The 16,383-nt window shown below is 42.2% G+C and overlaps 2 protein-coding genes across 5 annotated transcripts in view; both read right to left on the reverse strand.

The window, feature by feature from the left end:
• The window catches only part of ret (ret proto-oncogene receptor tyrosine kinase), a 38,442-nt gene extending 32,622 nt beyond the window's left edge, over window positions 1-5,820 (reverse strand). For both annotated transcript variants that reach the window (XM_035400196.1, XM_035400195.1), the window contains exon 1: window positions 5,527-5,820. In XM_035400196.1, the coding sequence (XP_035256087.1) occupies window positions 5,527-5,590 (64 nt within the window). In that variant the 5' untranslated portion in view covers window positions 5,591-5,820. The remainder of the gene's footprint in view (window positions 1-5,526) is intronic.
• A 3,785-nt stretch (window positions 5,821-9,605) lies between these two features.
• The window catches only part of si:dkey-192p21.6 (uncharacterized protein LOC565246 homolog), a 51,017-nt gene continuing 44,239 nt past the window's right edge, over window positions 9,606-16,383 (reverse strand). The window contains exons 15-17 of one of the 3 annotated variants that reach the window (XM_035400199.1): window positions 14,843-14,913; window positions 12,376-12,488; window positions 9,606-9,848 (exon numbers count right to left, since the gene is read on the reverse strand). In XM_035400199.1, the coding sequence (XP_035256090.1) occupies window positions 9,667-9,848; window positions 12,376-12,488; window positions 14,843-14,913 (366 nt within the window). In that variant the 3' untranslated portion in view covers window positions 9,606-9,666. Of the gene's footprint in view, window positions 9,849-11,075; window positions 11,096-12,375; window positions 12,489-14,842; window positions 14,914-16,383 lie in introns of those variants that run through there. The other 2 variants (XM_035400200.1, XM_035400201.1) reach the window with 2 other exon arrangements.

Raw genomic sequence — 16,383 nt, forward strand, 5'->3', positions numbered from 1 at the left:
TGTCTCCAAATTGCTCAATATGTATCATTGCTGTTTAAAAGTCTACTAACATCCTGTAAATAGAAATTTTCTTTATATTTATTCAATGTATTTCTATTTCTGACACAGACACTAGACACTGTCTCCACCAAACAGGCACAAACCAAAAACGAGAGTTCTGTGTCTTAGAAAAGCTGACATTAGAGGCTGTTAGCATTTTGGATGTCGTTGTTCTTGTAAATGTACTGTCTCGATATGCATTTAACTTACAATAAAAATAAAATTAAAAAGAGATTCACAGAGACAAAGGAGGTCATTATGAAGTCGCTTTCTGGAAATCGTTTTTCCGCTCTGAGAAGAAAATCTCGCTGGGCTCTCGCTGGCAGTGATTTCAATGTGAAGTGTCACTGCCTGTTAATATGTGAGCAGTTAACCAGGCCTCAACATCAACACCTACGAGTGCATGCAGGCGCGCGCGCACACACACACAGGCACACGCACGCACGCACGCACGCACGCACGCAACGCACGCACACACACACACGCACGCACAGGCACACACACACACACGCACAGGCACACACACACACACACACACACACACACACACACACACACACACCCACCCTTAGAGCCCCCACATTCTGCCAGCGAGAAATGTCCCGAATTGGAAAGACAAGGCAAGCTTGAGTACACTCTGATTCAATTCTGCTCTGAGTGACAACATAAATGCACAGCAAAGGGGGAAAAAAAAATCCTCCTTCTCCCACTGAGATTCTAACCAATCAGAGGCTCCACGCAAACAGCAATGTATTCTACTCCAAAATCTGTCACAACCAATCACGGCCACACATTTGTCAGTGTTACTGAATGAAGTTACCAAACATTGAAAAAAAAGATTTCTTTTCATTCATTGGCTGAAGGCTTTCCAATAAATACAAATGCGATTCTTCAGACTAGCATAACGCAATTTGAACTTTTTTTGTATTTAAAAACAACTGGAAATAAGTAGCAGTGAAGCCAGTGGCATTTTGACAGTAAGTAAGCTAACAGAGCACGATTACTGAAGGTTGCTGTTTTATTTATGTATTTATTTATTTTATTTTTCTGCAGCAACGCCCTTCAGCAAAATAATGTTCACTGCTTCAGTAGAAGTATTCTTGCAATGCCTAAGATGTCTGAAAACAATTGAATGATGAATATTATTGTTTAAAATATGAAAATGTAAGTTGTCATGGCAAAGATGCCTGCTAAACAAATGAAAAATTGTTGTAACTGGTAACTGTAAAGTTTAAAAATGGCATTTACCAAGGCAATAAATATTATCACATTTAATTTTCAGTCAAACAATATGCATGCACACACGCGCACACACGCACACACACACACACACACACACACACATTTCACTCAAAATAATCACTGACCATTTCCTGACGGTAAAGTCAGACTCAGGAAGTAAAGTACATGGTCTTCCTTGTATATACTAATGAAGGTCACAAATCTAGTGATGCAGTCTAACAGTCCTTCAGGTGAATTCATATCCAAAAATATTTTGCCAACCAGTGAAGCAGTATTTAATGGCAGAGGTTTTTGCATAATCCAGATTGGTAAAACAATATCTATGATGATAATAATAAGGTTACTACAACAGAAGATGATGCAATCCAGCTACCTTCAACCATGTGGTGACCAAACTAAACAGAGAATTAATAAGAACAGTGAAAGAACAGAGTGAACTGCTAATGGGCATATGATTAAAAAAAATAAGCAAAACAATAGATCAGTCTTCTGTGAATTTGTATTTTATGTTTTTTTTTTTTTTTAAACATATGCAAGTATCGGTAGTGCCAATGTTTAGTACAGAATTATGGTTCCTTTTAACAATGGAAATACTTATTTTCCAGCAAACTAAGACACCCATACCAAGAAAACCACTGATAAAAGTGATCCTCTGAAATCATCACAAATTTTATGCGAAATACAATTTCTCCCAGGCCATACAAGGAAGCATTTGTGAAACCCTTCAATTTGTGGCTGAAGTGGGTTTATGATGTCATTCACGGAATATTGAAAACCACACTGGAATTTTGAAGCACTAAAGAAACCACAGCTTTCTCAGAACCAGGCATTTAATTAATTAATATGGCGATTGCAAAGTGCTATCAAACAGGAGGCCACATTCAGGACACTTGAGGTACTGCAGTCTGTTCTCAAATGAGAAGCATTTGCTAGGAACTGCTGTACCAGTATGGGAAATGCAGTAGGCCACTGATTATACAGGGAAAATACTCTTCATGTATGTGAGTCTTCATTCTAAAACAAAACCTTCAATAAAAAAGGAAATCAGAGGAATGACATGGGTCCAAAAAAATGAAAGAGGAGGAAAGATCTACTATTAAACAAAAAACAATACTGGAAGAGTTTCGTACTCAGATATTGATGAAAGGTTGCACTTACTGATCATATTGTTTATTATGCATTTACAGCTCTTCCCACCAAATATGTTGTAAGAACACACTTAAAAGATACGTGAAGAGCAAAAAGTAAAAAAATAAATCATGTGTAATGCCAGTCTGCTTAAGCACAAAGCCTATCTAAGATTTGCCAAGACAACTTACAGTACTCTAAATATTCCACAATATTCTGACATTTATAACATAATATATATATTTTTAATATGCATTCTGGGATATTGAGATGTGAGTTGCATGCTGCATGAGCTGTCACCTCCTCTTAACTTATGTATACACGCATTTGCGGTTTCTTCAGGGAATGTGAATTTACAGATAATAAAACAGTGTTTTATATCTCGACTGGATATTCAAAGAATGAAATTGAGTATTGACATATATATGTTTTCTTTTTCTTTTTTTTTTCTTTTTTTAAAGGAAAAAAATACTATTTTGACACAGGTGTGGATTCGGTTATCTTAGGAAAAAAAATACCCAGTTGCATTTCCCGAGCGACCAGCCAACCCACGTGGGGCTCTTTTAATGAGGGTCTGTGGCTCCATCCGTTATCATCACAGCGAGTCCCATTATTTTACTGGCAGCATCCCTCTCCTGCAGGCAAACAGTGCATGTTTGCTCAGGATCCTGCGCACCTGTCCGCCACCTGCCCGCACGTTCGCACCCGCGCGTGTGCCTTTTGTTCAGGGGGAAGCACCCAGCTCTGCGCGAGCTCAGAGGGGAGGGAGCGCGCCTGTTTGTTTGAGGACCAGTTCATTACCTGGGCACAAAGGAAAACCCCTTTTCAAATATTTCCGTGTATTGACGTCGCGTAAATAGCGCCGTTTTAGTAATTCGCAACAAATTAATCAACTTCAGTTTGGAATCAGAAAGGTGGATGCAATTTAGAATGTTGGATGTAAGAATGATTGCACCGGATTAAATATTGACCATATATTTCAATCTGTTGAAAGCATTTACTTATGTTTACCTTTACTGTCTGCTATGAAAACACACATAGAAAGATAGTTGCAGGAACAATGTAATAAATGCTATTGCAATCTTTGAAAACATTACATATTCAAATGAACTACTTATACGCCTATACACAAATGGTGAAGACAGTAAAGATATTTAAAATGATTTCAAGGTTGCAGAGATCTAACATGTATTTTTCTGTTTATGTTTTTAGGTGCAGTTCAGCCACAGACTGAAATTAAATATTGCACATTTATTCAGCATGCATACAAGAAAAACAATGGTCATTATGCAATACTCATAAACCTATGAACATACACCTATATTATGGCCGCTGTAAACTGTACTCGTGTTGTATTTATGGTACACTCACAAATGTATTTAAAGGTTTTGTTCTAAGTGTTTTGCGAGTGCCACGTGCTAGAGACATGCAGCCTGGGTAGAGCCCTACACTGCAGTTCATAGACTCCTCAGGCATGAGTAACTATTTAAATATAGTGGGTTTGAGAAGAGAGTGTTAGTTCAGTTGGAGGGGTTTTAGTGTGGGATTATAATATTGTGATTGCTGTCTGCATTTTGGTCGCTCGGTCTGTGGGGCTTAGACCCAGAGAAATCCAAGCAAGGTCCGTATCACTCTGTGCCCAGTAAAACATTCAGTTCATTCTAACACCATAGCAGTTGTTTGGGACAGAAAGACTGTACAGAGGGCCGAACACCCCAACCCGTGTGTGATTTAATTCGTATTATGCTAGCACCGCGCTCTTTTATTCCACCCGCCGCAACTGTTGCTGTGGACGAGCGCGTCTAGAGAATGTTGCCTTACATTAGTAAATTCTCGTAATTAATAAAGAGAAAACATATCCGTGTAAATGAAGGTGGGTTGTGCGATTTATTTAAGGTTCAGTAGTGTATGTACTGTGCAGGTCTGCATGACCACTTCGGGTCACCTTTATTCCTCTTTGTCTGGTCTTTCGTTCGCCCAATTGTGGTTTTTAGTTATAGGATTTCGAATCCAGCCTTAAAAGTAAACTGAAATCTCTAGGTTACAGTATATTGTCTATGTTTGCTATCATTGTTTTTAACCCATGCGACGCTGACACTAGATCTTAAGATGCCAGGCAGATCCTTAGAACCTTCAAACTCTGTTCAGTACCTCAGCGGTTGGTTCCGAGTTGCGTGCATTTACTTTCTCCAATACAATTACATTTGACCGTAGCCTGGCTACTGTACAAATTCAATTTTAAATAGGGCTACCAATGACGTCTCAACCGTAAGCAATGTCTTTTGCGGAGACCATAATGAAGTTACAACATCTGTTAAACCCGAATAAATTGTGTTTTCTATAATATTCTCAGGACAGAAAAATCCTTAGCCTATAGAATAGAAAACGCACAGGCTATCTTATGCCGTACAATCAGTATAGCCAACTGTAAGATTCAGATATCAGATTTCGCATCCGGAAATAGGCTAATGTTAGACATTCAGATTCTATTTGATATGGTAAATTCCACATCACTGTCTAGCAATGATGTTCGTCTTTCTAGAGGATACCGTTCCAAAACCAACAGGTTCGTTTCCCACTCCGCGTCACCTGCGTATTCCTTTACAAACTCGGCAACAATCAGAACTGCCATCGCGAGGAAATAGCCCCAACGCGGTTAATACACACAGAGGAAAAGCGTGGGACATTTCAGAACGGGAAATCTGCAAATTGCGACGCATTAAACGGTTCAAATCCAATTTAAATGCGAAGGGAATAGATTGCGTAAATAATTCAATTTGCATTTTAAGTCTGTGCCGTCTTTTATCTAAGTAAGCTACAACAGAATACATACTCTGTCTTTTGTCCTTTTTGATCAAAGTAGCCACAGAACAAATATTAGCTCTGAATTACTAGTTGACAAAGTCAATCAACTAAATAGGTGAATTTCCTCCTTTTTGTAAAGGCAGAGGAGTAAAATCGGCGGGTTGATTGAAAGGTCCTTGAAAGTTGGTTGTCTAACGACAAAAACATCAACATCAAACTTGGCCAACTGTACTTGCTGTCACAACACGCATTTGCTGTCACCACTATAAAATAAATAAACATACGTTGCAAGAAAAATAAACGAAGCCTTACCTTCACCAAACAGCCCAAAGAACAAAGTGATGCCTCTTAAAAATAAACCAAACGCTTTCCCCATACTTATAATTCATAGGTTCGATTCTCGAGGTGGGAAAGCAAAGACAATTCGTTATGCGGGATTGTATTTATCAAATATTTCGGAGAAGTCGCCAGGTTTTCTGTATTCTGTCTGAAGTAGTCCCGTCAGAGCGGTTGTCCCATTGCGAGGTGGTCACTGCAGCGCGTGCTCGCCGTGCTGCTGGGGCGGCCGGCGGAGGGGGAGGTTCAAATGAAACTAATACACTGCAGTGTATTACCCGGTCCTGATGGTGGAGCTCCGAAAGAGCGATCCTATTCTCAGAGAAGTAATGACAGAAAATAGATTTTTATCAAGCCGGAGAAGAATGAGACTCTGCAACACACGCCATTTAATATTTCACATATAGGCCAAGTTATAGCCTAGATTTTGACGTTTTGCAATAACCTATTTACCTAGAATTGAGAGGCCCACATCAGTCATATCCGCAGTAAGACAAATCATACTGACTATACATGTAGATTTTGTTGCACGTAACGAAAAGAAAGATTATTAAGATGATAGGTCACTAAAAGAGATTAGGCTGTTCGTCAAAAAACGGCAATTCATTATGCAGATCAAGCTCCCCTTATTTATTTATTTATTTATTTATTTTACATCTTGCCTCGGGTTATTTTTCCAAGTAGGCAATTGAGAAAATTGCAATCCGCTTATAATGGTAACTTCTTCTTTCAGCAGTAAAAATGGGCCAATCAGAACAATTTCTATGTTACAGTTAGCATGGACCTGTTTTAAACTGACACGCTAAGGAAGAGTCCAGAGCCGGTGTGGGTGGAGGTCACTCCACTAGGTACTCCTCCGATGATGTGGCCTACTATAGCCTATCATCCGTCTTTGTGTGATATGCAGGCTAGAACTAGAGACGGCGACTGGAACCAAATTTCGAGGTTAATATTACGATTTACAACGGAGACAAAATATGTAATAAAGGAAAAATAACCCGAAATTCAAATTTGCGTATTTGCCTTATGTAAAAAGCCTAGAATATGCCAAGGGCTTTTGTACGCACCACAAATAAGTAAAGAGTGCAATCAAGGTTATGGGACTGCGTTGGTTTTTTTTATTTTACTTTTTTTTTTACCTGGTCTTATTATGTAGCCTATATCAACATATGCACATTACTGTATAAATGCCAACTTCAGCGTGTTGCACAAATTAATATTAACTGAAGCACTTTAGGATAGGCATATACTGCTCATTGTTTTTTTTTTAAATGGGGTGTTAAAATGGTTTTTAAACACGCATGCATAGGCACATACATACATATATGAAAGATTTAATGTACTGTGCGTGACTGCCAATATCACAAGACGTGCAATAATGATGTATGTGTCTGTTTTATTTGAAAGAAAATGACATTTTAACTGAAATGTCTGTTCTCACGTATGACTGACTCGTATAGGCCTACTCCAGTGACTTCGTAGCTTGAGCGCCAGGTTATTTCATAAATCACAGGTGTGGTTGGACACAGCGGAGGTGTTCAAACTCGTTGCATGTCAGGCTGGTGAAAATGAAGTCGGGGGAAGGAGTAGAATATTCCCCGCTATTTGAGACGGCAACCTTCTAGCCACAAATATAGCAGGTATATAGTGGGCTGTGTTCATCGAGCCAAGAGATCAAAGATGTGTCCAGCACAGCCTAGGTCCACAACCGCCACTTTAGTCCTTAGTTCTGTCTTACATTTGAGGATACTAAATCGAGACAGGACCGTATAGAATAACTCTTCAAATACACGGTTACTGGACAAAGGAACACACTTTCTCCTATATTGGTGCGCTTTAAATTCGCTTCCAAGTCGGTTTTTAACGAAAACACGTTATTACGAGGTGCAACCGTTCCTCCTGGGAACATAGTTCTGATTGAACAACACACCAGACAACACATTGGATTGCTATGTGACTAAGTGCCCATTATTGGGTTAGAGGTGAATGTTGGTATCTTTCAATCAAATCAAATAAATGTTTTGTATTTATGCACAAAACAACATCAAGAGTCACGCTAATCATGTGATGAGCGTATGACGTGTGTGATCTGGTTGTATTAGCTTCCACAGTTAGGACTGTTTCCACCATATCCCAGAGAGTTACTGTAAAGTTTTACCCCTTTTATCTATCATGGACTTCCAACTATTCACATGGATTGAGATTAAGGATATCACACCACACTCTAACACTGTAGCCCATATGTTTCCAGGTAATAATACTTGACAGGCAGCTTCCTTTTTTTTATTTTTTATTTTTACTTAATATAACAGCGGAAATGAGCAAACCAATGCACGCAAATGCTAATACTGCTCGAGTTTCCATATGTCATACGATCATACGCATTTTCAGACGCGTGGTCAATGTGAATCAATACAGTCCAGAAAGAGCTGAGGCGGTTCCATCTCATGTGGTCATGTGGAATTTTACTGCCGTCTGGCTCTTTTTATTTATTCTAGATCATCAAAGCGATATTCAGACCTGAGTGTTTTTGCAGACAGTGGAGGGTGAATGGGATCATGAATATGAATATCATGTCATATAGCTGCTTTCAACTCGGTCTGTGCCAGAATCAGACTGCCCGTAATGTAAACGTTTCAAGAACTTTCACAGACAAGCAAACAGTATGTGTTGTTGCCCAAAAAGAGTGTGTGTTTCATTACTAGGAAACAGTAAGAGCAAGAACGTTCTGTTCGACATAGCCCTCCGGCCCCTCCCCACCTTCTTCTCCAATAACAACACCCAGAAGAACAGAAGCCTCGTCCAACCAGGTGGCCTCCCATAAAAGTACTTAGTTTCAACCATTAGACAGTAGAGGCACAGGGAGCTGATTGGCTCAGGAAGAGCATTGTTTTACTTTATGCAGAGAAACTATACAATACAAGAATCAGTCACAATTGTGATGGAGTATTTTTTATATAATTAAAAAAAAAAATGCATATTAGGATGGCAACTACCTTTACATTTATTTATGTATTTGTTTATTCATTTTGTGTCACACTCATGACTATAAGGAACGTTGTCTTAATGTTCTTTGACTCGAGCGCTTTCTCGTGTTTTGGGGCGGGCAGACATAGGTGGGAGCACGGATCCTGGTTGCTATGACAGCTGCCTCCCTTGATGGGGGCTCAGGCTTGAACCCTATTAAAATGGCGGCGCTAACGGAGCAGATGGCACCGGCACTGTGCTAATGAGAGTGGGCGTGGCCATGGCAACTGTCTAATGACGGACACTTCCCAGTGGCGGATCCACACTAACCAATTTGTTAAGTGGCACTTCAGACTGTCCAACTTAATTGTCTCCATTCAACTCCCACACAATTGACACTGAATAAAACACTCCTGGGTGTAGGAGCAGGGCAGTAAATCTGGCTAGCCCGTATTCAACAGTGCTACCAATTTGGTAATTGTGCAGTATAATATGTTAACGACCCGAGCGTGAAAAGGATCCGGTGTGCCATCCCATTACACGCACCTTACTCTGGTCGTGTGCTGTTTACAATGCGATGATTTCTTTTGGCACAGATGTCTGAGTATAGATCCTCTAAACCAGAACAAAGCTTGATAATTTGTCTTTAGCATAACGGACACAACATGGAAGTGTTAACTGATACCAGGATCTCATTTTGAGAAAACTGTTTTCAAAACTAGTTGTGCAGGGATACTTAAATTTTACATAAGGTGTTTGATTTTCTTTTAGGGAAATGATAATAGCTTATTATTATTAACAAGTGGTCTTTATATCATCTTTATGAAATCATGAATTACCATTCATTGACATAAAAGTGACTATATTCCATTTGTTATCATTTAGAATATATCAGTTTATGTCAGTTGAAATGCAATAATTTGTGTATCAATGAATGTTTATCAACCATCTGGATGCTGCTGTCTTTTATGGCATGAAACCTTGTATGGATTCCATGCAATATTTTGTGTCCATTGCAAACACTCACACATTCTTACGTAACAGTCCTTGCCACAGATGATCACAAAATACCTTTGAAAGTTTGAATGTTAATGTGGTACGGCTTTATTTGTTTGTATTTTTTATACAGTTGGAGAACGCGACTCCACATTAGATTTTGAGAAAGAAGCTCTTCCTGTACAGCAGGTAGGCGATGCAGATCCACAGGGACGTGCCCCACAGGCTCCGGAACAGAGCTTCCCAGTGATCCCCAGTGAACTTCATCTCCCAGCTGAAGGGGAAGTATGACCCCAGGAGGGAGTGGCCCACATACACAAAGATGGAGTTCATCCCTGCAGGCGTAAAGAGAGGATCACAGAAATATGGAGTTCATCACTACAGGCATTAAGAGAGGATCACAGAAAGATGGAGTTCATCACTATAAGCATTAAGAGAGGATCACAGAAAGATGGAGTTCATCCCTACAGGCATTAGGAGAGGATCACAGAAAGATGGAGTTCATCCCTGCAGGCATTAGGAGAGGATCACAGAAAGATGGAGTTCATCCCTGCAGGCATGAAGAGATGATCACAAAAAGATGGATTTCATCGCTACAGGCATTAAGAGAGGATCACAGAAAGATGGAGTTCATCACTATAAGCATTAAGAGAGGATCACACAAAGATGGAGTTCATCCCTGCATGCATTAAGAGAGGATCACAGAAAGATGGAGTTCATCCCTGCATGCATTAAGAGAGGATCACAGAAAGATGGAGTTCATCCCTGCATGCATTAAGAGAGGATCACAGAAACATGGAGTTCATCCCTGCATGCATTAAGAGAGGATCACACAAAGATGGAGTTCATCCCTGCAGGCATAAAGAGAGGTTCACAGAAATATGGAGTTCATCGCTACGGGCATTAAGAGAGGATCACAGAAAGATGGAGTTCATCCCTGCATGCATTAAGAGAGGATCACACAAAGATGGAGTTCATCCCTGCATGCATTAAGAGAGGATCACAGAAAGATGGAGTTCATCCCTGCATGCATTAAGAGAGGATCACAGAAAGATGGAGTTCATCCCTGCATGCATTAAGAGAGGATCACAGAAACATGGAGTTCATCCCTGCATGCATTAAGAGAGGATCACACAAAGATGGAGTTCATCCCTGCAGGCATAAAGAGAGGTTCACAGAAATATGGAGTTCATCGCTACAGGCATTAAGAGAGGATCACAGAAAGATGGAGTTCATCCCTGCATGCATTAAGAGAGGATCACACAAAGATGGAGTTCATCCCTGCATGCATTAAGAGAGGATCACAGAAAGATGGAGTTCATCCCTACAGGCATTAGGAGAGGATCACAGAAAGATGGAGTTCATCCCTGCATGCATTAAGAGAGGATCACAGAAACATGGAGTTCATCCCTGCATGCATTAAGAGAGGATCACAGAAAGATGGAGTTCATCCCTGCAGGCATTAAGAGAGGATCACAGAAAGATGGTGTTCATCCCTGCAGGCATGAAGAGATGATCACAAAAAGATGGATTTCATCGCTACAGGCATTAAGTGGGGATCACACAAAGATGGAGTTCATCCCTGCAGGTACTAAAAGCAGGGTGCAGAAAGATGGAGCTCACCCCTGCAGACATTAAATGCAGATTCCAGAAAAAATAAAGAAAATAGTAGATTGGGGAGAACAGTGCTTGTCACACCTTTTTGCAAAGCATCCAGTGTAAAAAAGTAATAAGCGAGATGCCAAATGATATCATGAAGTGTAAATAGCATGTCTGACAACATTAAGATTAACCAAAATTAAAGGTCAAAATGTCAGAAACGCATTCCGTTTTTGCGTTACTTGATGATTGTCTGATGAATAGAAGAAATACTTTTAGTTGGACAGCTTCTATAACTATGTGTGATGTTCTTGTCAGAAATGTATTTCACAAATACCATACATTTGATATTTGAAAAGAGAATTCCATAGAAATTCTATAACCTTGAATTGACAAAAATACTGAAAACTGCCATCAGTGAACTGACAGCATTAGCTGTGTCAAACACTGAAGTCGCACAGACTTTCAAGCAGTGTTGTTTTTCTTGTTCTTCACTTCAATATGTTGTTTTGGACAGCATAATTATCAATGAATAAAATAAAAAAAACATATTCCAGCCTAAATCAAGCCCATGATCTCCAGCCGGTTTAGCTCTTCAGAGTCAGAGACCCAGGGTAAACGCAGCCGTGTGAGGAGGCTCCTCCCCTTGAAGTGACCGACTTTGCTCATGTTTGCTCGCGGGAGAACAGGCCTGACTCCTGCCCCCTGTTTCCGGTATACGCAGACCGGACCGCGGCTAACGCAGAACACGCATACGCAGCGCGCGCTCTCAGGCCGACACCTTGCGTGAGAGCGTGCGGTTTGACAGCGCCGTTTCCCCTCGATGCGCCGCGTTAAAAAGCATGGCGATTTAGGGCGTCGCTTCCTGCGTCCGTTTTTGCTGAGGCTCTGTTTCCGCCCGTGACTATTTCGCTATTGCTAATCGGCTCGTGTAAAAGTATTCGCTAGTACTTTTAAAGCTGAAGAAGATGTGGGGGGAGGAACAGTGTAAAAACAATTTGAGCAATAATACATTTCGCAGACATATTTCATTAAATCTTTCCTGTTAGACTTTCAGAAAACAGGGAAATGTCAGCATGAAATCTTCTTACAGATTATTTTCCAGTGATTTTTTTTTCCATAAAGAGAGGTTGGCATGTTTAATATAATTCCATGGAACTAAAGACAATTCAATGCAATTTAAAAATGTATCTCTAAAATCCCATTCATATTCCCTCCTGATCAGACCCTTGACTGGTACACTGGTCTCCACCTTGGGCTCACCTGGATAGATGAAGGGCTGCCCCGCCCACCAGCCCTTGACGTCAATGAGGAAGTACAGGAGAGCCAATAGCAGGAAGGAGGAGGAGCCCATGCAGGTCACATAGGACAGAGACCTTTGCGGAGGAAACAGATCTCAGGTGAGTTACAGCAAGTGCTCACCTGGGACTGTCACAACCTGGGATTGGAAACCAGTTTCAGACTGCGAAGGCCACAGGTGTAGTTCCTGGATGAGGTGGAAATCTAGGTTGAGCGATGGTCTAGGTTAACAGACAAAAACAGACTAGGTTAACCCCAAAATAGCTCAGGTCTATAGCCTGGCTATGTCCTAGTTGGCTAGAAAACTTTAGCTTTTTCACCTGAATGCCTAGACGCGCTTAACAGACCTTTCATCGAGTTCACACCACAAAACTGTTAACTGGGATATGTCACCTGATGTAACAGGAAAGGCCAGCACCAAAGAGTAATAGCTTGGGCACTGGTGATTGAAACTCTGGCATGTGCCAGACAGGACCTCATTTGATTTATTATCGGTCAATGCAAAGAGACTGTGTCCAAGAGCTCCAGCTCCAACAGGGATTAAGCTTCGTTTATTTAATCTAATGCAGAGGACAGGAGAGTGGCACTTGGCAGACCCATGGGCTCTTGGCCTGGGAGCTAATTACTTTTGAAAACAAGGACAGGGATTGGTCCCGAAGGGCTAAATCACATGCCAATAAGGAGCTGGCCATAACAAGGTAGCAGGTAATAGGAGAGACAGAAAATGCATTTTGGGATTTAGAGTTTCGCCAGTACTAATGCATCCCATTAGAGAGGAACAAACAGCCTTCGGTAGGAAAACTTATCATGCTAATTAGATCATTTCTGTTATTCAAACATGAGGACACAAACACACACACACACACACACACACTCGTACACATGCACAAACACGCACACTCACATATGCACACGCACTAGCACACACACACACACAGTAATAAGGAAGTTAATTTGTTTTTAGTGTTTACACTGGTTTCCATGTTGATTTTTGGGACCCAAGAGATTTGGTTTTGAAGCAAAGATCCACAAATGAAGACCCACACTTGGCAGTCATTAATGACCCTCCCATTTCATCACTAAGACTACTCACAAGCTAATCAGCCACACAATGGTGACAGAGAAAACAAGGTAAGAAGACAAGAGAAAATACCAGATGGCTGCGCTGACATTCATTTAAGAGGAGGCATTTCAGGCTTGGGTCCCACGCTGCAGGAAGCCTTTCTGTGTGTTATTACACGTCTTTGAGCAAGCTTCACAAATGCACAGTGCAGCAAATGAAGCAAAGCTGAAATTAAAATGCAAACGCATTTGCAAGCTCTCTGTATATGCAACCTTTTAGTCAGTATTTTCTCGTAGGCTAGGGGTTAAGATTGAGCACTTTAAAGCTGTTCTGTGAAGCTCGGAAGACAGAACGTGAAGCTCAGATCTTTGCAGACAGCACAGACCAGGTTAACAGAAATCATCTTTAAAAAAAGAAAGCCCCTCTGAATTGCATATTATACATCCCTTCATTTGCTATTTTTACTTACTTTACTTCCAGGTTGACTTTAGAAAGCTAGCGATGGCGGCTCTGCTCTGACAGCTCCTCACCCAGATTCCTGCAGATTGATCTTTACTGGAATCCACTCATTGGCAGGGGTGTGAGTGTGTGTGTGTGTGTGTGTGTGGGCATGTATTACTATCTTTGTGAGAACCAAATGTCCCCACATGGATAAAAAGATGAGGAAAATTACGCAAGGTGGGGACCTTTTGCTGGTCCCCACAAGTTCAAGAGGCTTTACGGTTAGGACTTAGGGTTAGGGTTAGGGTTACAATTAGGTTAAGGTTAGGGTTAAGGTTAGGCATCTAGTGGTTGGGGTTAGGGTTAGGGTTAGAGGTTAGGGAATGAATGTAAGTCAATGGGAAGTCCTCACAAGTATAGCAATAAAAACATTTGTGTGTGTGTGTGCGTGTGTGTGTGTGTGTGTGTGTGTGTGTGCGCATGTGTGTGTGTGTGTAGGTGAGTGTGTGTGTGTGTGTGTGTCTGCATGTGAGTGTGCTTGTGTGTGTGTGTGTGTCTGCATGTGAGTGTGCTTGTGTGTGTGTGTGTGTGTGTGTGTAGGGGGATTAGTGTTTTCAGCACAGTTAGTCTCTGTGACATGTTTAGTGCGACTCTGACACCGTGCCCATTGGACCTGAATGAATTTCCAAGACCTTACAGTGCACAAAGATCCCCTCTCGGTACGGGAGAGGCGCGGGACGATGTGCTGTTGGCAGTGAAAGGGAGCGATGCTGTCTGCGAACGCTACCCCGGCGATTATTTACCATGGTATCTGTCGGCAGAGGTAAGTAAATGCGTGTTTTAGCGGCCGGTGATTTGTGCCTGCTGGAAGCTCATCCTCCGCGCAGCGGAGAAGTGGCTGGATTTAGAGGAGCAGGAAGCACTTACCAGAGGTTTTTATTGACAGGTATAAATCCTCGGTCGCGCGTGCACTTAGAGAGGACGGCCGTGGCGGCTCCCTGCGGGCGGAAAGCAAACGGGCTTTGAGTGGGACGCCCCGCGGCCCGGGGAGGGGGGTCCCGGAGTTCGGCTGACCGGCCGGGCCGGGGGGGGGGGGTCGTCTGAGCGCCAGGGTCACCGCGGCTACCGTAGGGGACCCCACTGGAAGCCAATGTTCTCACCAATGCTACTATATGCTGTCCAATAGATTGAAATACACATGCTGAAAATCCTGTTCTTTCTGACCTGGGGGGCGGTTTGGGGTTTTGGGGGATTTGGGGTAAGGGTGGGGTGGTGGTAAGGGGTACAGGTATTCAGACTACCTCATCTTAGAATGGGGGGAGGGGGGGGGGGTAGCGCTGGGATTGTTGCCAATTTAACCACTGTGCATTAAACCACTACACAGTGTGCTGTCAATGAAACCATCACACACTGAACCATTACACACTGTCCTGTTAATGAAACTGTCACAAACTAGAACACTACTATGTGCTATGAACTGTCCTCTGTTTACATGAATGAAAGAGTTATGTGGACACCTACATTTCCCTCATTTAGAACCTAGCATAGCCAGTAGTGAGACTATCGATAAGTGAATCTGCACAGTAAAGCAAAAATCTATTTGTGTGATTGACAACCCACTCAACCAATAAGAGTTATTGGTTCATTGTCTGTTAAAGTCGTGAAAAAACTGAGAATATATTACCTCCCCACCTTCCCCCGCCACCACACCCCACCCCCAAATAAACATAAAATCTGTTCGAGCTCTGCATGTCCTTCATCTCTGTTTTTATCACACCATTACACACAAAAACACAACCACCGCCTGCCAATGGAACCATGCTGAAAATAGTCAGTAATATCGCAAAAATGTAAAGTACGGTTGGTTAAAAATGTTGCTGACTGCACTGAGCATGCGCGTACAAAACACCATAAACACATCTGGCACCTTTGGCTTCCATAAAAACCGTTCGACCGTTTCGGGTTTTGGCGAAAGCGACCTTACCGCGCTTGGCAACCAAACAGCGCCGGGCAACCAAACAGCGCCGGGCACGCTTGTTCCTCGAATATCCGTCATTTGTATACATGACAGAATCGATGATCTGGAAACAGAGGAGGGGCCGGGGCCTGTCGGGGGCCAGGGCCGGGCGGGGGCCCCGGGGCCATTCTCCCGGACGCGGAGCGCGGCTGGTATCTGGGGCAATCGCTCGATTCCAATCTCTCGGCCCCCGACCCTCCGATCGTTGACTTTTAATTAATCCCGCGCCCTGTTTATTAGAACGCGCCGCTCTGAGGCTTCAGAAGACGGAAGCTCGCTCTCTCTCCCCATGCACCTCCTCACACAACAGCGGCAACATGACCCGAATGCGCCGCTCTCTGACCCGGTTTGCATCCCAGAGCCTGCTTCACAGGCCGACTGCGTCCGTTCACTATCCACTGTACCTGAAGCTGATGCATTCAAGCTAATACATGAGACAATGGGACATACA

The sequence above is a fragment of the Anguilla anguilla genome, chromosome 18 (genome assembly GCF_013347855.1).
Source record: "Anguilla anguilla isolate fAngAng1 chromosome 18, fAngAng1.pri, whole genome shotgun sequence".
In the NCBI taxonomy this organism is placed as follows: Eukaryota; Metazoa; Chordata; class Actinopteri; order Anguilliformes; family Anguillidae; genus Anguilla; species Anguilla anguilla.